Genomic DNA, 24,595 nt, shown 5'->3' with positions numbered 1-24,595 from the left:
CACAGCCAGCACAGAGAGGCTGCAGCCATGGTACACAGCTAGCATTGAAACATGCCACAGGCAGCAGAAACACAAGAGAGAGAATCCTGAGCCAGCCTGCGAAGGCAGTATGCCCCAGCAATAAAATGAGATGTACGTGACAAGTAGGGTCATGTGTGTTTGGAAAAGATGTTTATGGCAATAACCCGTGACGGTACTGCCACCTGCCTGATGCGTGACTGACTGTGTCCCAACCCGAATGGCGTTTCACCGACATTGGGAGGCCATTAATTATGTGGTTAAACTGTGCCTTATACTCCGACAGGACTTTGAGAGGCACCAGCCCGACCTCCAACTGTCACTGCCCCAGGCCAACTTGCATCTAAGAAGCACCGATCTGATCAATGTGACATGTGAGTAATGTTGATATGTTATGTATGTTTCCACAGATGAAGGTGTGAGCAACGAAGGTGCTTGCTAAGGGGAGAAAAGTGTAAATATTACACACCCCTGAGACTAAGTGAGAGTTGGTATGTGGGCCCATGGCTCTCACTAGGTAAATATTTACTGAAACCATAGGACTTGTGGCTACGAATGTAGTACAGTCCGTGTTTGTATGATTACCTGCACTGAATTAAAAAGAGATGGGTGGCGTTTCGCTTGACTTAACAGTCAATATTTTTTCTTTCTTTGTATGTTTGTCAGTCACTCTTTTTTTGATGTATAAAGGTCCAGGGAGGTGATTGCTGACCTCGGTTGCCCTGATGAATTTGCTGTTACTTTTGAAATAGGCAATGAAACATGTTGGCCATCCTCAAAGTGGTTAACAACATGCTGTGTTTTTAATATTGAGCCAACTCACGCTGTGAAATAAAAATTTAGGAGTGCGTACGTGAGTTGTACACAATTTTATTTGAAACTTCTCGTGTCTCATTTTCCTTGGGGTCTTACATTTCTTTTCATTTTTCACACATTTCCTGCACTGGACACACATTTCATTTTACATGAGAAAGTTATCGATAAGTACGTGGGCAAGCTGTTGAGAACCTGCCAGTAACTCCTCCGGTGGTGCGCACGTGAGATACTTTCACATTTTCTACACATTTTTTGCACCTTTCCGCCTTTGTGACATGTATACAATTTATTGTTGATTGGTGCTTTTTGAGTGAACTGACTGTTGACTGCTTTGTTTCCCTGCTCTGGGATTTTTAAATTATTAACCATTGAGGCACAGGGGATTAAGTCAGAGTTCATGAAAAGAACTACTGAGTTTGGGAAAAGATAAATATATCACCCTAAAAGTAATCCTACGTATTCGCATAGTAATTGATAAATGTGCCTATTAAAGCCAGGTCCTTGTTGTTGGATTACAACATTTTTATAAACAGATGATTTACCGCTTTGGAAATACATAGCTCCTAGGTAATGTGGCAGACCCTGAATTATTGCAATATTACATGCTGTCCCCCATAGACCTGACAATTTATTGTATGGCTTCAAGCCAATGTATTTGATTAATTGTGATACAATTTTCACCAATTAGACCCATTTTTATAAAACCAACTTTGTGGCAGTATCAACATTTTGGTATATGACATCCCTTTATTAATGTAATAACTGCACTTTCACAATTGCATTATCAACCTTCTTGCTTCTCAAATTTGCTTGAAAATGCACCATTTACCCACTCTTTTTTCAAACTTTTCTTTCCCCCCCCGAACCCACCTTAAGATGTTTGTGCTCGCTCGCCACAGTGCACTCCGACAGAACGTTTACGCCCCACCACTGATAAACAGTCTCTTCTGCTGAGCGTCAAGCTTTTCCTAGAGATGGTGGAGTATGGGCTGCTTTAAATCCTCGGATGACAGGGCTTTCTGAACTGAATGATAAGACGTTGAGGGAGACTTCTGGCTCTTCAGATATATATATATCCCACTTGGGATTACCTCAGCGCTCTAGTTACCAGAAGGCTTAGAGGAAAGCCACGCCCACTGGGGCAGGTAATTTGGAATATAAATGTGCGCGAGAAAAGACTGCCCTTATCCGTCATGATTTGCCACTGATGAAAGGAAAAATAGGAGTCCTGAAACGCGTTTGGCGCTTTGATTTTATCGATGCCTGTGTGCTGTTGACTGCCTACTTGCAAGTTTTCAATAAATGCTGTGAACTGCGATCTTCTGGTGGTTCACTCCTTTGGGGCTAACCTGCGTTTGTGGAGATATATATATATATATAAAATTGAGTCGAACAAGGCATGGTTAAAACAATAAAAAAAGGATTCAAAGCCTTTAACCCTCTGCAACGAATATATATAGTAGTTATGACATTACTAGGTATTTTAATAAAATTATACAACATAATCGTGTCTTCATTAACAAATTACCCTCGCAGTGTTCCTAGGACACACCTATGTGGCTAGTGCCATGTGGACAGAGGACTTGGGTCATAGTGGGCTCAGCAGAAGGTAATAGATAGGGTCTTGGCAAGTATAGGCCAGATGCACTCAAGGTATTTTGCTATTGAGAATGTAATGGAGGGTGTGGTGTCCGACCTACAAATTCTTAAAGCTACCCTATATCTGTGGATTCCTAAGGAGTGACCTAAGGGTGCAATCCAGCGCTTGCGCTGCTTGGAATATTTGGGGCAGAAGAATATAAGGTGGTGTTCAATTTCTTCTGCTTCGCTACACATTAGACAAAGTTTATTGCCTTCATCGGCTCAGAGCTGACATTCGGCACCGAGTGATGTTTCAGAGCCAAAAGGGTCCACAAAGCGGATTTCAATGTTGGCATCGATGGAGCTGGCTGTACTGAAGGAAGCCAAGGCTAGTGAGGAACCTTTGGCTCCGGTGGATGACTCTGCATCAGCTCTGAAGCTTTCTGTTCGTGCTGACCATGGCCAGCATGCAGTGGTGGACCCCTGTTGGGCTTCTAGGCTCATCGTCCTACCTACCCCCCCGCGCCCCCCCCCTGCTGGGATGCTGTATAGCCTATGCACGTCAACAGTGTGCAACCTGAGGGTGGGAGGTTGTACTCATGGTCGAGGACTTTACATTCCGGTGCGCCTCTGGATCCTGCTGCTCCTCTGTCAAACTTCAAGTGGGAGCTGAGTTTGGGGCTGAAATGTAGAGGCTGGTCGTCAGAGGCTTTTCCTCGATGTCTAATTCCCTGAAGGGGTGTTGTCTTCCTCCCGTTGCTGCATCCTGCGTTGAGCTAGTCGCTGATCGCTCCCATACCGTAAGATTTTCTTGGAGTAGAATGTGAGAAAAGCCGAACAGGCAGCCTCGTTGTGCCTGGCAAAATACAGAGGTTGCAGACCAGGTTTTAGCACAATTGAAAAGTCCTTTCCATCACTGTGTGTTCATCATTAAAGAGAAGAACCAAAGATGAGACACAAGGGGCAGGGCCCGCAAGAGGGGTGCAGAGTGGAAACCCAGTAGTTGAGCCAGACGAAACGTCATGAGTAGGTGGAACCGACCACTGATGTATATTTTCAGTGGCAACAGGAAAGGATAGTCCAAAGAAGGGAAAACGAACAAGTTAAACACATACAAGCCCCATTGTAGAGGCAGGAGTATGCGGAGCATGTGTGTCGACAACTACACATGCCACAAACATTCATTTGATGGACTCCTGTTGGCTTAATAAGCATTCAAAGTGAATGAGTTTGCTTTGTGTGCACAAACTTGTTTAATAAACATATGCAGCACTGTCTGTAATCCACCATGACTGTGTTTGGAAATATGGAAGGATAGAGTGGAGGTCACAACTCAGTAACATACATAAACAAGCACTAGCAAAGCAAATTGGTTTCACCTATGAGACCTATTGACTTTGTTATGGTTTTTAGCCATGTTGAACAGCATTGCGGCTGCTGTGCACCAGGGCTAGAAAAAAAGGCTTAATGACTTGACTATGGCACCATTTTGTAGGAACGTGCAGGCGTTCAATACACAGGCACACATTTACAAAGGGCACTGTTTTGTCTTTTTATTTACTGATCCGAGATTGATCGGCAAATTAAAAGAAAGTAGCATGAAAGTGCTATTTTGAAACAGAGCTCGAAGCACTTTCAAAATAAATGTTGCAGGAGCGGTTGGGAGTGAAGCAACACGGCAGGTGGGGAGATGCAACAAGTGGGAGGGAACAACAAACGTGGGTGGTGAGAGAGACGCACATGGACAGAGGGCAAGGCGTAATACAAGTACATATGGGAGACAGCAGGAAATCACATACACCACCATGGAGTGCGTAAACTAAATTATAAGACATTACTAAAGAGAAGGGACAAAAGCAATACTATCAAAAAAAATCTATCAAGAAGCAGACAAATGAGGGACAGGGAAAAAAAACTATTGCTAAGCAATGGTAGGCCCCCAGCCCTTGATAGTTCTCAGTAAGCCCAAAATGTGTCTTTTGAAACTAGAAGTACTGTCTGAAAGCCCTGACCTAATGATGACCTCTTCATGCGGATAACAATACACACAGAAAGAGCAAATATAGGCAGATTTTAGTTCAAGTGCAAAAATTAAGCAGCTAAGGTTAGTTAAAAGGCCAAATTATTATTCATGTTGACTAACATAAAACAGTCACTCGTTGTTTTAATAAAACATGTACAGCTGTATGTGAGACGTGGCTGTCACCTTAGTGAACTATTGCCATCTGCAAGAAAAACTATCCTACGCGATAAATCTACAGAAGCCCTACTGGCCAAATTATCTTCATTGGTTCAGTTTATTTTTTCATTGGTAGAGCATTTACACCTTTCCCGACATTATTCTATTTTGCCTTCATAAGCCAGTGTAAATGAGAGAAGAGAAGAGAGAGAGAGAGATAAAGAGAAAGAAAGAGAGAGAGAGAGAAAAGAGAGAAAAGAGAGAGAGAGAGAATATATATATAGTTTGAATCACAAAAATAAATAAATACATATCAACTGCATCTGCTACAGTGTTGTCATACACAATACAAAACAATTCCTAAATAAAGGGCAGAGTATGCATTTATTGGTCCAATAAATCCAGCAAAAACCTTCTTTTGAACTTGTAGTCTTGTAGCTATGACTACAGAATATAGTCCATGCTGTAAATCTGTGACAGACAAATGCCATCCTAATGCAATACTAAACAGGAAACAGCCTTTGCCATGAAAAGTAAGTCTATTTAAGGTAAATGTGTGTATGTATGTATAAACAAATATATATATAAATATTGAAATATACATTTAGTGTTTGGGGTGGGTACGGGTGAATAGTGGTACAGGGTGGCCAGGGTAATTTTTAAGGTTTAGGGTTGGGTAGTCGCAAAGGATAGTAAGAGTAATTTTAAGGTTTAGGGGTAGGTAGTTGCAAATGTAATTTTAGAGCTTAGGGATGAGTAGTGGTATAGGTGATAAAGGTAATTTTAGGGTTTATAGATGGGTAGTGGTAAAGGTAATTTTAGAGTTTAGGGATGGGTAGTGGTAAGGGAGGTTAATAGTAAAATTGTTTTTTTTAAAGGGGGGGGTTTGGGGATTACCCCCAAAAAATAACAATATATATATATATATATATATATATATATATATATATATATATATATATATTACCTACTGGCGGTCGCCAGTAGGTAGTTATAGTTAGGACCCCTTTTCCATAGGAAAACCTCAACATTCTATTTTGAATAACTTTGGCGCCGGTCGACGAATCCTCGCGAATTTCTCAAAATAGGTGGGGCGCTACGCTCCGCTCCTACCCTAAAAGTCTCGGGGGGATTCGTCAAGCGGGGGCTGAGATAAAAGGGGGGTCCCAAAACGCGTTTTTCCCATGCATTTTTCCATAGGACCTTTAGAACGAGCTACAGCCCGAACGGCTGAACAGAATTACTAGAAATTTGGCAGAGAGGTAGTCCTCAGGTCAAGGAAGTGCCTTTTGTAGGTTTGGTGTAAATCTGTTCAGTAGATCCTGAGAAAATAGCCTTTAAATCAATATATATATCTGTGGAAGCTTACGGTGCGCTTACGGTGCGCTTACGGTGCGCTTACGGTAAGCTTACGGTACGCGTACGGTGGCGTGCGCGAGCGCGATTCTGATTGGCTGTTAGATCTTAGTAAACATTCGAATCGGTCGAAACCAGGAAGCGGCGGCCGCCATTTTCTCTCTCGAACTGTCAGGGGGGTGAATAAAAAAGGTGGATAATGTGAAAAGGGGGCAGGCTCGACAGTTCCTGACCCCCTAGCCTTGGTCAGGGGGTCCCAGAAGGACCCTCAAGGGCAAAAATAAAAACAAATTATTTTTCGAAAAAATCGCCGTATGCGCGTAGCGTACGCGCACGGCGACCTGCGGAATTACGCGTACCGTGCGCGCACGGAAAAAAAAATTTTGCGAAAAGGGAAGCTTAAAAAAAAATAAAAAAAATTGTGAGGTAAGGTTGGCTCTTATAAGAGCCGTTGGGTTCATACAGGGATGGAGGAAAGAAAGAATGGGAGTATTATGAGCGTCTACAAACATGCTGGTCTATCTTATTGTTAATAAGGGGAAGACTGACCTCCCCAAAAACAATAAGACCACCACATTTTGTACACCTCATTTCAACACTCGCAAATCGAGGGTTGATGTCCAAAGGAAAAGAAGAAGGTGATGCTCCAACAACAGAGGAAGGGCTCAGCTGAGCTGCCGATGATGTACTCGGCTGAGCATCTGAGGCTGGGCTCTGGTGACTTACTGAAGAGTTTTCTCCAGTATGTCGAGCAAAGGTCCTTGGGTGTTTGTCCTGAAGGTGTCTCATCATAGAGTGATTTCCAAAGGAATATTTCCTACTTGGATTTCCTCTTGATAAAACACGATCACAAAGTATGCAAGTGACCTTTGGAGCATTGACCTTTTTCTCCCCCTCTGGAAAAGTGAAATACTCCCATACAAAAGAAGTCTTTTGTTTCCTCCTTCTCTGGATCATGGTGGTGCTGCTGGCCTCACTCTCAGAAGAGCCCTGCTGTTCTGCCATTGTATCCCAATGTCAATCCAGCTCCTGCTCCTAGAGAATCACAAGCAGAAATGAGGGGAATGGGTGTGGTGTGGGAAGAATCTGGAACTGAAAGTAGTATCAACCAATGAAAAGTGTTCTTTCAAGCAGTAAAGAGGGGAATGGGTGTGGTGTGGGAAGTTTCTGGAAGTGAAAGTAATTTCAACCAATAAAAAGTGTTCTTTGTAAGTCACATGACCTACCGTGCGCGCACGTGACGCTTACGGTGCGCTTACGCAGCGCTTACGTCACTTTCGCGCATGCGCATTACACGCCCCTACGTAACCGCGACGTTGCTTCCGGGTGTACGCGTACGGCACGCACGTATCACGTATCGCGCATGCGCATTACACGCCCCTGCGTAACCGCGACGTTGCTTCCGGGTATACGCGTACGGCACGCACGTATCACGTAGGCGCGCTGCACTAATTACGTCCAGAGCGCGTAGCGTCAGCTTACCGTACGCGTATTTTACAAGCGCGTAGCGTCAGCTTACCGTACGCGCACGGAAAAAAATGCATAAAAAAAAACCTTTCGATAATGCAGGATATAGTACATAAATTATTAAAAAAAGGCTTACAAAAAATGAAATAAAAAAAAATTGCATTAAATTATAATAAAAATATAAAATCGAAATAAAAAACCACTATCCACATTGACCCCACCCCCTGTGCTTTTGGTGGCGTTAAGTGGGCGCGCACGCCACGAATGGCGTAAAGTAACTTAGCATTTAAAAAAACGAAAAAAATAAACTGAAAAAACCATAGGTTTCACACACGTTATAGTTAGGAATTAGCATTTAAAAAACCTTGCAAATTCACTGAAAAAACCATGGGTTTCACACACGTTATAGTTAGGAATTAGCATTTAAAAAACCTTAGAAATTCAGTGAAAAAACCATAGGTTTCACACACGTTATAGTTAGGAATTAGCATTTAAAAAACCTTAGAAATTCATTGAAAAAACCATAGGTTTCACACATGTTATAGTTAGCTGGACATTTTACTCGTAAAAAACCAATGAAATTGCCCCGTTATAGTTAGTTCAGCTAACTATAACTCGCGCGCCCGCAATGCACTGCTGATGACGTCACATATTACATCACTCATGACATGGTCAGTGACATCACTCATGACATCACTGATGACATCTCAAATGACATCACTGATGACATCATCTTTGTGATAGAGTGGCAGACCTCCTCTCCCCCTAATATAACCTTTGATACACACATTCAAAAATAGAAACTAAAATTTTCAAAACAATGGACATACCAATATCAGTTACAACAACCTATTCAGTAATTCTAAGATCCACATACACATCCACTCATTCACCAACAGTCCTATACAGTCACTCATACATGTACTCACTCATCATATGTACTCATACACCTATACATCCTGTTACACAACGCCACTCATCCATAGAGTTACTCACACACATAGTCACTCATGCTAATAAAGAATCAAACATCCATTTACTTGCATATACAGTTATACACACACCACCACACTTACTTCTACAGAAACTTACACATACTTAGTCTTTTAAACAATCACTTATAGAAACATATACTTATTCATACAGGAACTCTTTCAATCTCTCACTCTCACATATACTCACTTATATACACCAATAGTCACATATACTAGTTTAAAACATATGTAGTTACTCATAAAGACACTATTGAGACAGTCATTCACTCACTAACACACCCATGCACACACTCATCCACCAATACAGTCCTGCACACATGCTGTCTTCAACACATACAAACGGTGAGTCACTCATTTATGCACTTATGCACTACGTAATACCCGCACCGAACCATACAGACACTCAGACACTCATTCTGATACTCAAAAAACCAACTAATAACCTATATAGACACTCATGTAGCTACTCACCAACCCATGCAGCCACTTATACACAAAGTGAGAGACTGATACAGATATTTACATATTTAAACATTACTCACTAAGCCATGTATTCACTAAGATACACTTAATCAATCAGTTATACAATCTATTTTTCAAAAACATATCATCCATTTAGACACTTATATACCCATTTATTCTTCCATCGACCTTGAGATATACATATATAAAACATATGTAATTTTCAGAAAAACACACATTCACTGGATGATGTCATCAGTGATGTCATGAGTGATGTCACTGACCATGTCATGAGTGATGTAATATGTGACGTCATCAGCAGTGCATTGCGGGCGCGCGAGTTATAGTTAGCTGAACTAACTATAACGGGGCAATTTCATTGGTTTTTTACGAGTAAAATGTCCAGCTAACTATAACATGTGTGAAACCTATGGTTTTTTCAATGAATATATATATATATATATATGTATATATATATATATATATATATATATATATATAAAGATTAAACTAAAACTATATATATTTAGTGTAGACGTACCTTACATATGCTTACTTTGGGAGGTAAAAGCATCTGCATGGTAAAGGAGTCAACCTAATAAACATGCATAGAGACATGAGGTAGATGTGACCCCTGAGCTGCTCTTTACTGCTGGCTTCATACCCAGCGGCCCACAACATGTCCTTTTTAGGTCGAGCCTGGGCAGCGCATGCGCTGCTCTGTGAGACATGCTGTATTCGAGTATGGCCTCGAAGCTCTGCCCACTCTCCACCCATATTTTTGATTGGTTTGTGTCATCGTTGTTTGCAAATGCTGGCTTCTGATTATAGGCTTGTTAGTCCCTCCATAGTACCGTGTTGTCTTCATTTGTAAGCTCCCATGAGGACTGTCCCTTTTACTGCTGTTGTTACACAATGTCTTATTGAGTTTGAGAGCACTATTTTCTTTAAAGAGTTTCTCCTGCAACATTCAGCACGCCATGCACACTTTCACTTTCCAAGCAGCCGGGGACAATGGCGAACACTTCTTTGAAGTGCAATAGGTCTCGCATTTACAGGAGTTTGAGCAATTGGCACTGTAAATGACAATGCATTTTATTTTTGTGTTACTTAGCAAAACAAACAAATAAAAGGCATTGTCATGTAATTTACAATGCCACTTGCTTAAACTCTTGCAAATGCACGACCTATTGCATTGCAAATGCTTGTTTGTATTGGGTTCCAAATAATCCAATTCATGATCAGTTTATTAAGAAGAGCACAGGCGTTAGAAAAAGCAGTACATTTTCTTGCTTACATGATGGCCAACTAGGAAAGGTAGATTTTGTATTATGTTTTTCTTACACTAAAAGCACACGAGCGACATTTTGTGTGTTAGGAAAGCAGCCAACATTATAAAAACGAAATCTGCATATATACTTTTATTGTATTAAATGTAATGTAATTAAATGTAACTTACTTATCCAACTTATGCTAAAGTGCTGTACATAGTGGAAAGCACGTCCCAAGAGATTAAATGAATGCTTGCTTACAGTAAATAAGCATCCAACTGAACTGTTAATCACTGCAAAGCACAGGTAGATTTCCCAAAGAAATACAAACGTGTGCTCAAGTGATTTATTTTGTGTCAATGGCTCACATATCATCATCAGCAAACATTTGGACACTTTACATGTTTAACTGTCTGTTCAGGCCCCCTGGTCAGGCAGCAAATTGGCTAGAGATGTTTTCTGTTCTGCTATAAAGATAACACCCTGCTCTCTTCACGGCTAATTGACTTGCACATTCTAGGAGTGGTAAAAACCAAATGACAGCTTCTGGCATCCCAGTGGAAGGCATGCTGTGGCAGCCAGTGAAGCATGCCCTGTGAAAAGCAACCTCTAAACAAAACATACAGGGGCATGCAAGGAGAGAGCGCTTTAAAGCGTGTATTCTCATTAAGAGCTCCATAATAGAGAAAACCACCAAAAGTTCCCTAAAACAGAGCAGTCATTGAAGAATAGGAGCAGCCAGTCAGGACTATACTCCATGGGAAAATTAACTCAAGCTGGACAGCCAAAACCAAATAAAGCCAGCGAACAGAAACGTACAAATGCCAGTGACAAAAGGCAAAGCCAATGGTAAGCAATGATGGAATGCATTTCTAGGCCACCTTTCAGCATGTTCCCAATATGTCTTTGTAACCAGAGAACTGCGCTGTCTGGTAGGCTTAGAACCAAAAACAGGGCAAGCTGCCACTATCGCCTCAAGAATATGGGGCTGTGGCCCCTTGTCCACTTATGAGGGAACGCGTGCTGCGCTCCTCGAGGTCACAGGACAAGGTCAGGACCTAGTATAGTCAGGGACCGGCTCGGCCTCTGTGCACACACTAGGTTAGCATGACACTAGGGCTAAAATAAAAGTGGAGTTACAAGATATATACGCAGTGGCAGCCCCTAGGCAGGGGAACATACCCATATACCATGCAGGGGACATTCCTGTCCCAAAATTAATTGATTGTTCTAATATGCTAATAATGGTATGTTTCTGAAATGCTGGCTGCGTAGAGTTGGTTCAGAAGCGACTTTGTGGACAGTGCACAAACTATCATTAGTAGTTAAGTATAACAAATAACTATGGAGCATAGTTGACTGGTTCAAACTGAGAAAGGGGAGACATCCCTCTCACTGGTTCAAAATACACCAATCCAATAACTGGAAAAGAAAGCGGACCGCTGCCCCTACCTGCACATTTTGTTCTTGTGATCAGTGGAGGGCCAGCCTGCCCAGTACCTCCTTCCCCAGGTCTAGTGAGAAGGACGCGGATCTCGTACTCTGTGTCTGGATCCAGGTGCCAGAGCTTGTATGTTGGAGCGTTTACAGCATGAGTTTCCGTCCAAGAGCCCGTAGTCATTCTGTATTCCACTTCCTTCAGGATAATGGGCCCATCCCCAATGATGGAGTTGGCGTTCAGTTGAATCAGCAAGTATGTAGGCCCCACGCCAAGAAGCTGCGGCGGTGCTATAGGTCGTGGTGGTTCTGCAAAAGAAGTGAAAAATATTGAAATTATGAAAGCACGTTCAAAGCGCAAGAATTCAGAAACAAAGGGTTGCAAGATGGCTCATGGATGACGAATAAACTTTTTGAAACTACTGGTGCGACATACTTTCAAAAGTCTGCTGAAACATGTAGATTGCCTTTATCATATTTAAAATAGAAGGTGCGACTCTCCAACCAATAGTCAATCCGGACAGTACACAAGTTACTTTTATGGAAATATGTTTTAAACCACAACACACGTTAGTCCTGATTCCATACATTCAAGATTATATTTATAATGTCTTTACTCCACAAGGTATTGCGTTAATTATAGTTTAAAGTTCGTTCAGATCAATTCCCAATGTCAGTAACTAAGGCTGGACTGGCCGCACGGATCACCAGGCGTTTTACCAGGAGGCTAGAGCAGTAGGGGGCGGGGGAATTTGGAGGGGGTGGGGGGGGGCTATTTGTTCCTGGGGCCGGTTTTACAGCAGTGCTGCAATATAGGCCTCAGTTACAAAATCGGCAGGCCTGGCCAGCATAACCACTCTCCTTTCTCTTGCTGCAGAGCTCCTTATATATCCATCAGTTTTCATGCAACAATAAAAAACTGTCAAGATTGAGAACTCTCGTGATTAATCGTCGTGCTGAGAGAGGTCGGAGTTTTGTCTAGTGGCAGTTTTCGCTCATCTAAAGTTGTGCAGAGGTTTAAGGCGCCTGCTGCAAGAAAGGAGTACCATGCAGATCCCAGAAATGTATCTTATTTATGTGGATAGCTCAGTGTGGCACTGCTTTTGTCACAAAGGTCCTTTTGTTAGTTGCAGTTCATAACTTACAATAGTAATAGTAACAGTGAGCTATGAACCACCATCCAAGAATGGCGTGCAAAATGCAAGGTATAGTTCAGAACATTCTGATTTTTCACCATTCAATATCCGAGTGTTGCTCAAATTGGTTTGTTTGGGTAGAAATACATTCCTATTAGTAAATCCAACTCCAACCACCGTTACATATTGAATCCAGAGTTAGTTCTTCTCCAGACCAAGCACTCCTTGAAGAAAAAAATACCTAGCACTACGGATGACGTGAATTCTACACCTTGTATTCCCTTTTGTCCTACATAACATTTTATTATACACTGATTAACACACGAATAAATCATTGTCTCTGTACATGTGTGTGATGGAAAGTGCTGCGGCACCCTAGACTGCTATGAGAGGCGCTATAAAACAAATAAAATACATGTGGGAGAGGGGCTATAGAGAGATGATGGGCACTGTTGGAGGGTGATAGTGGGGGAATCATAGAAGGGTCCCAACAAAGATTGTGGTGTCCTCTGTAGGGCCATCATTTAATATGCTATAAAAGCTAAGACAATGAACGTGTTGTTGAATGCACCGTTTCACCCCCTAAAGCCCCTTTGGAGTGGTCAGTCTCACTTGCCAGGCCCCGTGCAGGGGTCGGCTGACCAAATTTGCCAGGGCTGCCTTGGGTTCCCAGTTCTGCCCTGTCTAGCATTTTTTGCATGATAGGATTAGTAATGTATATTTCTCGCATGAATTCTATCCCAGGAGAAACTCCCGGTTATGTTAGCTAGGACATGATCTGCCTAACTATTTAAGTTCCCAATTTTTGCATTTTGTGTTTCCAATTAAATATATCAAAGCGTATCAATTCCGATACTCGTTTCAGAAAAAAAAATCTTTCGTGAAAACGTGTGAACATTTATCCCCGTACAGTAACCACTGTCGGAGCTTTAGGTCTTTTGTTGCCATTAACTGGGGGCAGTGCCATCGAGTGCATGCCCAGACACAAGCACGACCAATCGGGCACAGCTTCTGGACCTCTCTCTTTTGCCCTGGTCATAAAACACTTCTCCAGCCTTCATCCAGCCAGCAGTAAAACCACCAAAGAGAGGGCCAGATGCGTGGGCATTATTAATAGAAGCTGATCCATATGGATTAACAGTATTTGAGTCTCTAAAAGAAACCATATTTGTATTAACCTAACAGCTCGCACTTTTTCGTCTGCAGTTATTGAATCCGATTATAAAGCAGATTAAGAGTGACACTATCGGCTAGATAAGGAATCCCACAGAAAGATTGTGTCGGAAGGACTGCCGGGTCATATTAAGTACCTAATCTGAGGTCACAGCGGCGCCCAGAGAGCCGCAAAGATGGGCATGAGTGATGCTACAAGAGAGTAATCCGAGCAGCTTTTGGTCTTAAGGGGCGAGCATGAAAAAAATGGAGGCTGTTGTGGGTTACACCAATGGATCGTACAGGCGGCCACACAACCGGTGGAAGCAGCAGTGTGTATAAAAGTCACGCCTTCCGATGGTAGCCCGAGCCGCACATCAACGAGCCACCCCAGAACGGAGCCTGCTAGGATCGATTCACAACCACGCCCGCATTCCTGCGCATTTTTATTAAGTGATGAATAATGTATTGTGTACACATTAGTGTTTTATTTTATTATTTTTTTTTTAAGGATGAATTGCAATGGTTTTAATTAACTATGCTAATAAACTATTACTTACTTACATTCCTGCGCATGGGCTAAAGTACAGGAGTACTATCCCTATGCACTCTCGCATGCCGCAAAACGTCCGGCAATCCTAGCAGGAACAGGGTAATGAGGACACAGTCGTGTGTTTCCATTTGCACTCACTGTTTAAGAATATGATCTGCAGATTCCCAATTGATTTTTAAAAAATGCTTTTGAGGCTAATTCACAAAGGCAAGTAAGAGTTCATGCGTTTATTTATTTTATTTTTTAAAATCAGATGCATATTATCCACGGATCCACCCAAGACTGCTAACGTGGGCTTGCAATACGTGTGTAAATGCAGATTGCTACATGTAAAGTTTAACATGACTAGTACATGCATGGGAGGGGGGGTTCAGGGTTTTTCATATTTTGCGACATAGTTTTTCTTCAGCATTTTGGCAGACGTTCACTTGCATAAAGATCATTTTGAGCAGAAAACGTCTTGGAAACTGTGGGGCACTGCAGCTGCATGCACTGCGGGAGAAGTCTTCATTGTGTGGCCTCAAACTATACGAAAAACATACCGCGGAGGCATCTTCCATAACTTTTATTCTATTTATTTTTATTGAATTTTCCCCAACTTACACCACAGAACAGTGAGAAACATTTCATGCGACATGTAACGACATCTTGCCAGGCACTCAACTAATGACTGACATTTCATTAGGCATCTGTGCCCCTTCCCCATGCATACATTCCCAAGTACTCCACAATATTAACTTTCTGGCACTTTAGATAATAAATATGTTGTGAAAGGGCTCCATATATCCTTGGGTCTGAAAGGCCGTGGCAACTCCTGTGCATAACATTCAAGATGCTCTTGACAATAGGTCATGTCCTTTAACCACTGATCGATTGTAGCAACTGACCTATCTTCCATAACTTGTATACATACCTTGAGTGTAATTTTCAAGCAGATGATCACTGAAACAGTTAACGTACTGTGCATAATGTTTTCGAAAATTATGCATAGTTCACCTGGAAAAAGAATCCCAATTTCAAACTACCCCCACAAAACAGGCATCTATGTCCTGAAAGTCACCCTTTCACGAACTTACATATTTTCTTCTGGTTCGAGACAAAAGTTCACGCAGACAAACTGAATTTCTAAGCCTCAGGTACTATGGAACATAAAAGTTTAAACTCAAAGAGTATGGACATGCAATTGTCCTTATCGGGCCTGAAAGAAATCACTTTCAATGACCACTTAGCAAGGTCCTATCCACACTAGTTATGTCGAATAAGTGTGCAGATCAGCATGCCTGGCCAAAAGGGAGGGCTACCTGTGCACCTATTAAAAGGTACCTGGCAGCCTTGCAAAGCAGTTCAAACACCTGGGACAAGATGGCTGCTGGTCTAGAATCAGGGACCCCTTTCCCCTCCTCCAGAAAGCTCTCTCGGGGGTGGGGGGGACATACTGCGGGCATCTTTGCCTCTGCGCCCACGTCTAGAATAGGCGCGGGTGTAAAGGGATTCCCTTATTTCCATGGGGCACACCCCCATGCAAATGAGGGAACGCCCCCGAAGATAGTGCCAGCACTATCAGTATTACAGAAAGGGCAGCATAGGCGTTTGCGGCCCCTTCTGTAATACCAAAGTGTCCCGGTGATGCAAAAAGTGGGAACAAACGCCCGTTGCACCCCCGGGACACACTGTAATACGGCCCCCTATGTGTTTATCAACTTCTAGTCCATCGGACCCCCTTTCCCTCCTCCAGAAGGCTCTCGGGGGTGGGGGGGTGGACGTACTGCGGGCTTCTTTGCCTCTGCGCCCACGTCTATAATGGGCGCGGGTGGAAAGGGATTCCCTTATTTCCATGGGGCACACCCCCATGCAAATGAGGGAACGCCCCCGAAGATAGTGCCAGCACTATCAGTATTACAGAAAGGGCAGCATAGGCCCCTTCTGTAATACCAAAATGCCCCGGTGGTGCAAAAAGTGGGTACAAGCGCCCGTTGCACCCCGGGACACTTACTGTAATACGGCCCCCTATGTGTTTATCAACTTCTAGTTCAAAGAAACAACACTTGCTCAGCAGTTTGGTGTTTACTTTTTTAACTAAGAAGTACGCTTTATTACTGTCACAGTTTGGACACCTATGGCCGCATTACACAAGCAGTGCATTTTCCTTCATTGCGACAGACGCGCCTTTAAAAAAGTACGCTCGACGCAATGAAGGAAATTGCGCTGCATTATGAGGAATGTGCTGCCCCCAGGGCAGCCGCAAACACATGCTGCCCTGCGGACTGCGCTTTCACGTGAAATATGGAGCGCCTGCTTTACAGCCGTTCTATGTTTCACTGTGCAGGCGGCAACCCGTCTGCACTTTTAAAGGGGAACAGAGACCCCCTTGCAGGTAGGTGCAGTCAGTGACTGCACCCGCCTCAAAGGGGATGTCTGGGGGGGTCCATTGGACCTCTTTTACCCCCTGCACAGGGCTGTTCTCTGGATGCGCACTGACAGTGTGCCACCTTTAAGGTGACGCACTGTCAATGCGCCTCCTGAGGGCTCCCTTGCCTCTGCGCCCGTGTCAGTAATACAGCGCGGGCACTGTGGCAAAGGGATTCCCTCCTTTTTCATGGGGCACGCCCCCATGCAAATGAGGGAATGCCCCCTTGACAATCGCACTGGTGCTTTATGTGTGCCAGCTCTATTGGTATTACAAATGGGCAGCACAAGCATCTGCGCTCCCTTCTGTAATACCAAAGTGCCCCAGGGGAGTGCAAAGCAGGTGCAAACGCCTGCTGCGCCCGCGGGGCTCTCTATGTAATACGGCCTGTAGGTGTGAACTTGTCAGTTTGTTCAGAACATATTCAAGTTTCGCTTCTGGTAGCGTTTAGGATCAGGTGAGGACCAAAAAAATTCACAATGGTGTAAAAATGAAATATCCAACAGTGAGTTGACCTGGGCAAAAGAGACAAGAGCCTCAATAAACGATGCGTATGGTGTGTTAAAGCTAAAGTTGTGCCCTCAGTCTCCCCATTTAAAGATAGATAAGAAAGAACTTAGGTCACTGGGAATGGAAGTGTCTCTAACACATGATCAGGAGTATCTCTTACGGAAAAACTCAGTTTCCCATATGGCCTCGGCATGGGAAAATGATTTGCACTACCCTTATATAGACAGATTACCTAGTTGTATGTTACGGCGTGAAGTGCTAAGATTAAGAATTGGGATAAACCCGTGTTATGCGACTAAAGGGGTTAAAAACTTAATGATAGATAGCAATGGAAAATGCACTTGCACTTTGGGTACTTCCTGTGATATTTTACATATTTTATTAGATTGCTTGAAGATTTTAGATATACGAAAAGATTTTAGATCCGATTTTAAAAAAATAAGATATTAAAAACAGGAAGCAAGCTGTAAATCTTAGTGGGAATGATGAACTTGGATATAGCCTGTGCCATTGGGAAATATATAAAGAAAGTTAAAGTATTCCTCAAATGTAAAGAGTACTGAAGAAATCTAGATCTTTTATGCTATCAGGAGAATGAGTTATTAAAGGATAGAAGTATTGGGCGAGACATAGCTGAAGGTTTATGTGCCTTAAGAATGGAATAGTTGGTTTTAACATATTTTAAGACGCTATTTATCTCCTATTTTAAAGAAAATTTGTTTTATAGGGTTGCAGAAGATGTATTACATATTTTATGATATTGACTTGTTTATATTTAATTGAATGAGATGCTGCTTATTGTATACTTTTATGGTTGTAAAAAAACGAATAACGTTTTATTGACTGACTGACTGACAAGTCTCTTGCTTGCCATAGATCCAGTAGGCCATGATGTGTACAGGTACCATGTGTAGATGCTGATGCGGTTGACGGTAAGTACATTTGGAAAGTACTCCAAAAATCAAGTCTTGCCCTTCTCCAACTATTAGTTTCTACACTGATTTAAGCAAACACATACTCTCTGCAAGCATGTCAAGGACAGTGTTTATAAAAAATGAAAAGTCAGTGCAATGGTTAACCAGTCGTTCAAACCGCGTGCATAATAAAAACTAAGAGTATCTGGCTTTCATGCGGATGCAGAAAATGGTGCCCAATAGAGTACTCTTTCATATTGTGATTCATACCAACCAGAAATGTGCATTTACAAGACAAATACACCACTGCATATTACATTTTATGTTTGTTGCTTTCCTACATTAGCATATGCATTTTCTTTTCAGCCACTTGAGGGGAAGGAGATGTATTTGTTTAAGTCCTTCCTCGATTTCATAAATTATGCATGAGTTTCAATCAGCCGGTAAATGAAAAAGCAATTGTTAGGCAGCATTATTAATATTCTTCATAATATAATATGCTTCACAAACCCAGGGGTGTGGTGTAACCAACGGTCCCAAATGGGCAATCAGCGACTGCATATTCTCAACCCTAAACTCTAGTGATGCTACAAGCTTGCAAATTACTTCTTTGTTAACCATATCTAGCATTTCCTTATTACCGCACTGTACCTTCAAAAGGTACAGATTGCCTAATGTGATTTTATAGAAAAATATTAAGGAAAATGGCATTACTAGAAGAAAAAAAACAACACTAACCTTCCTGACTCTATTAAATTAAATCCTGCCAAGTGCAACCTCAGAAGAGCCGATGTAATACTGACTATCAATCATATGCTGCCAGGTAAAATTCACTGAGTAGGAGTGCCGGACCCCAGCCAATACTCGTCATAAAAAGAGCTTGTGACTGGCTTCAAGCATCATGCGGTTGTGCTCGTTGAAGATAACTGCCCGCAAAGGTGGCGTCAGGCACCGCGGAGGACGGAAAAGGATAGGAAAATAAAAATCAGATTTAGAAATAGATTGCTTGAGGAGTACCTGATTCAAATGAAAACGTAAGGAGAAAACACGGTTATTTTTCCACTCAGGAACAATGTTTTTGTTTTGAAATAAGCCTAAACTAGGCTTCGTTCAGCAGCTAAGGGTTGTCTTGCTTAGAGCCAGCGTTTAATTTGAATTAACAAAAGCTGCATGCGCATAAACCTGTTTAAAAGAGTCTGTCACCCAATTCCACCAATGGCACTGCCAACTTCCACCACTGAGTGTCTCACTTCCACTTCTAGCGCCTCTCAAAGCTAGGTTCAATAACGAATTCACCTTGCGAGCAAGCTCACCTTCATCAAGAAGTTTTTCTCCCCAGGAATATTCTTGAAACCAGCATTTGCAATGCAATTGGTCTCGTATTTATGAAAATGTAAGCTATTGCCATTATAACTGACAATTCCTTTTATCTGTTTTGATAATTAACACATAAATCAAAAGGCACGGTCATTTACAATACCAACAGCTCAAACTCTTGTAAATGCGAGACCATTTCACTTCAAAGAAGCGGCCGCCATTCACCCGAGCTGCTTGGAAAGTGAAAGCACGAATGGCACGCTGAATGTTGCAGGAAAGCAGGTCGTGCCAGCAGTGAGAAAAACTCATTAAAGAAAATAGTGCTTACAGACTAAATAGGACATACTGTGTAACCACAGAAGTAAAAGGGCCAGTCCTCATGGGAGGTTACAAATGAAGACAATGTGGTACTGAGGAGGGAATAACAAGGCTAATAACGAATCAGAAGCCAGCATTTACAAAAGACAATGACAAGCCAATGAAAAATATGGGCGGAGCTTCAAGTCCATACTCCGATACAGCATGCCTCGCAGAGCAGCACATGCTCTGCCCAGGCTCGATCTCAAAAGGAGTAAACAAGTAAAGTGTGCCCTGCTGAGTAGTAAAGGACAGACACATTTGGGTGAAGTGGACCACTCGCAGCCCTGGTGGCAGGAGTCACTGCACCGGCTGAACTAATGTTAGCAATAAGCCTCTTTCTCTGTTAAAAATTCTTGCATTGCTATTCGGTTTAAGGAAAATTTGCACTCTAGCTGTTAATGCAGAACTTTTCCAGAAGCTTATATTAGCTTAAGAAAGCAGATCTTATATATAATGGACCCCTTAAACTTATAAAAATCATGGCTCCAATGGCTTTGTCTTTTAACTTACAGAGAGAATCATAACAGGTTGAGATGAGGTTTAGCAGAGGTAATGCTGCTCCTGACGTTTGTGACCTCTGGCCCCTGATCCCTATATTTTAGCCTTTCCTTTGCAGTTCCGAAAAGCATTGAAGTAAGAAGCCCACGGTGGCAAATGTCGCTGGAGTCTACGATGAACCTTTAACAGGAAGCAATGGCCCTACAAACTCTATTATGCAGTTGTGTGAATTTTTGATTCACCCCTTGCATGTGTCTGACTCGCGGGAGCCGTCCGACGCATAAGTGCTTATGTGCGTCGGACAGCTCCCGCGCGTCTGACGCCATGGCACAGGAAATCTCTCTGGTGCGGGCACCAGAGGGATTCCTTTACCCCCCAACAGCCTTGTAGCTGGGGAAGAGCTTCCCCAGCTCCCGAGCCCCACCCCCGGTTTCCCTGAAATGACCATCAGCTAGCACATCGCGCTGACGTCATTTCAGAGATACCGAAACTGAAATGAGCCAAGAGGCTCATTTCAGTTTTGCTTTATATGTGCTCAGGGGGCTATCTCAGTCCCCTGAGCATGTAGAAAGACGGGAGAGGTATCGTTGGAAAGGGGAGAATCTCCCCTTTCCAATGGTACCCCTCCCCACGAGGGCGATCCCCAAGCAGGGATTCACCCACTAGACACCAGGGAGGGGGGAGCGGCCCCTAGATGTTAACTGTCAATCATTTACTGCTGCCATAAGCACACCTGCTCCCCCTCCCACTTTGCTGACCATGTGGTTTTTCATCTGTCCTTGTTAGCTGAAAACTATTTCAAAAACTTGTTCTTACTATTTATGTTCACATGCTTTCACAGCATAAAACCTGTATAAAAAGCTGTGTTCTGTGAATTAAGTCTACTACCTCAGGCAGCACTTGAGAGTGATGTGTGGATGTGGTCCCACTCATGAGTGATTAATAAACTTGTTATTTATTTTCAACTTCAGTGTTGATCTCTATTTTGTTGGTCTTTGAACCCGTGGACAAAAGGGTGACCCTGCACCAGTATACCCCTAAAAGGGTACATTTCCACTGGGGCTGCCCAAAACGGGTATGACAATGCCCCCACCCCCCCCCAAAGAAATTGCAGTCTTTCGGCCCCCGGGGGGAGAGGGGGGGCAGAAAGCCCACTAGAAGCCAGGGATGTTTTTGGGCAATATTATTTAGGGTGGGGGGCTGCCCAAAATGGGCATGCCAATGCCCCCACTCCGCCAAAATTACAGCCTTTCTGGGGCAGTAGCCCCCAATCTGCCCCTCTTGGGGGGCGAAAAGCCCACTAGATTCCCGGGATTAATTTTGGGCAATTTTAATTAGGGTGGGGAGTGACCAAAACTGGCATGCCAATGCCCCCATCCCCCTGCCAAAGTTACAGACTTTCTGCCGCCTCCCCCCCTGCCCCTCCCCCCCCCGGTGGGCAGATGGGGGGGGAAGCAGCCCCCAATCTGCCCCCCGGGGGCGGGCGAAACCCACTATACCCCAGAGATTTATTTTGGGCAATTGGAATTAGGGTGGGGGCTGCCCAAAACGGGCATGCCAATGCCCCCCCCAAACAATTACAGTCTTTCTGCAGAAAGCCCAATACGTGCCAGCGACTAAGCTGGCTTTTTTATGCATGGGGGCTGCCCAGAATGGGCATACCAATGCCACAGTCTTTCTGCCCCCCTTGGAGGCATATCGGGGCAAACCCCCCTCCTGATTCCACCCCAGGGCGGCAGAAGGCCCACTAGGCACAGACTTTTTTTTAGCAATGGGCCTACCTGTGGATTTTGGGCCCTAGCGCAGCCGGCACATCGGGAAAACTAGCAAACTTGTAAATTTTTGAAAACTAGACACCATGGGGAATCAAGGATGGGGTGACTTGTGTGCCTCTCACCAGGTTCTGTTACCCATAATCCCTTGCAAACCTCGAATTTAGATTTTTTTTAAAAACACACATTTTCCTCACATTTCTGTGGTGGAAAGTTCTGGGATCTGCATGGATCCACAAAATTCGACCCACCGGGCATTCCCCAAAGTTTTCTGAGAAAAATGGTACCTCACTTGTGTGTGTAGGCCCAAAATGCAATGTGCACCAGATTTTCACAGTGAAAATAGACCCTTTTTTTTGCAAAGTGCTAGCTGTAGATTTTGAACTCCAGCTCTGTCAGCACTGAGGAAAACCTAGCAAACCTATACATTTTTGAAAACTAGACACACAGGGGAATAGAATGGGGTGACTTGTCTGGCTCTCACCAGGTTCTGTTACCCAGATTCCCTTGCAAACCTCAAAATGTGTTAAAAAAAACAAAAAACATTTTCCTCACATTTCAGTGCTGGAAAGTTCTGGAATCTGTGTGGTTCCACAAAATTCCACCCACTCCGCATTCCCCAGTTAATCCGAGAAAAATTGTACCTCACAACAGGCAAGGGCCCAAAAACTGTTGAGGAGACATCAAAATGACCTATCACAAAACAACCTGGTTTTCCAAGGGAGGGGGAGGGGGGGAGGGTGGTGGTGGGGGGGTTGTCACCTGGGTTTTTGGCCCCGGGCTCGGAGGCCACCTAGGGAAACCTACCAAACCCACACATTTCTAAAAACTAGAAACCCGGTGGAGTCCAGCAAGGTATGGCTTGAGTGGGTCCTCCAACATTTCCCCTTCCCATAATCACATGCAAACCTCAAATTTTGTTGAAAAAAAAAACATTTTTTTCCTCACATTTCTGTGTGGGGAAGTTGTAGGATCACTGAGCTGACACTAATTTCCTACCACCCTGCGTTCCCCCAGGTCTCCCGATAAAAATTGTACCTCACTTGTGTGGGTAGGCATAGTGGCTGCAACAGGAAATGACCCAAATCGTACTGTGGAGATTTCAAAATTACCTATAACAAAACTACCTGGTTTGGGGGTGGGGGGCACCTGGGGTTTGGGACCCGGGCTCGGCAGCCATCTTGGAAAACCACTAAACCCACACATTTCTGAAAACTAGACACCCAAGGGAGTCCAGCGAGGTATGGCTTGTGTGGATCCCCCAACGTTTTCCTACCCCGAATGCCCTGCAAACCTCAAATTTAGCTGAAAAAAAACATATTTGCCACATATTTTTCACTGTAATAACCATGCTGGCACAAATGTCCTACCCCACAGCGTTCCCCTCAGTCTCCCAAGTAAAATTATACCTCACTTGTGTGGGTGGGGCAAGGGCCTGTGAATGGGAAGAGCCCAAAACATAGGGAATAAGGGTATAGCACAGAGAATTCTAAGCGCTACATTTAAAAAAATATATGTTTTTAGCCAATTCTGCATTGAACACTTACACAGTGCCACCACTCTTACCCCTGCTCCTGTAAAATGAAAATGCTTTATAATTATTTTATTTTTCCTTTTTCACCTACTCACAGAGCAGTGGGGCGACGCTCCTCCGTCTTAGGGAAAGAGCCGCTGCTGCAAGCATTGGCAAAGACAATAGGTTTCACATATAGGAAATAGTGTCTTTGACGAGGTCTTTTGTTTATTATCTAAAGCATCAGACTTTTCTCAACACTGCGCAGCATAAGAAAATAAAAAGAATTGAAAAAGAGGCGAAAACACGACCAGCAGCTGATATGCACCTGCATTTTGACGGATGTGTGCGCCAGCAGAATGACGCGAGTTGCACTTGCTTTAATTTTTTTGTTTGTAAAATCAATCGCATTGGCATGGACGTCATTTGGGGGTCACACGGGGGTCGCTGCTGCTACCCCTGGAATGCACCTTATGATCCCTGGCACCACATTTGCAACCGCTAGCATCAGCAGTGGTAAAATCAGAGGCAGGAACAGAGGCAGCTCATCCTTATGGACGTCGGTGGGGGCTTCACTCACCTTGTTTATCAATTTTTTATTATACTAATAGTGAAAAATATTAAATTATAACAAAATGGAGTACAAATAGTTGGCATATGACTTTCCCTGGCAGCTGAGGAAAGTAAAAATGCTTTTAAATGTATGTATGTTGTGAGCATGCTTGCAATTTTGAGTGTGTTTATGCAAAAGAGTGTGTATGTTGGAATGTGTGTGCATGTGTAGAGTGTGTGCAAGTGTACAAGTGTGTGTGCATGTGTGTAAATTTATAAGCATATATATGCGTGAGTGAAAGTGAAGGTCAAGGGGCATGTGAAATCAC

General features: G+C 43.2%; 1 protein-coding gene across 15 annotated transcripts in view; it reads right to left on the bottom strand.

Annotated features, from left to right (window-relative positions):
* Positions 1–24,595, bottom strand: part of PTPRK (protein tyrosine phosphatase receptor type K) — a 1,135,739-nt gene that overhangs the window by 483,351 nt on the left and 627,793 nt on the right. For all 15 annotated transcript variants that reach the window (XM_085611847.1, XM_085611842.1, XM_085611846.1 and 12 more), the window contains one exon: positions 11,598–11,891. In XM_085611847.1, coding sequence (XP_085467973.1) covers positions 11,598–11,891 — 294 coding nt within the window. The remainder of the gene's footprint in view (positions 1–11,597; positions 11,892–24,595) is intronic.

Source organism: Triturus cristatus, chromosome 6, assembly GCF_964204655.1.
Source record: "Triturus cristatus chromosome 6, aTriCri1.1, whole genome shotgun sequence".
Lineage (NCBI taxonomy): Eukaryota > Metazoa > Chordata > Amphibia > Caudata > Salamandridae > Triturus > Triturus cristatus.
This window is presented reverse-complemented; position numbering and strand designations above follow the sequence as displayed.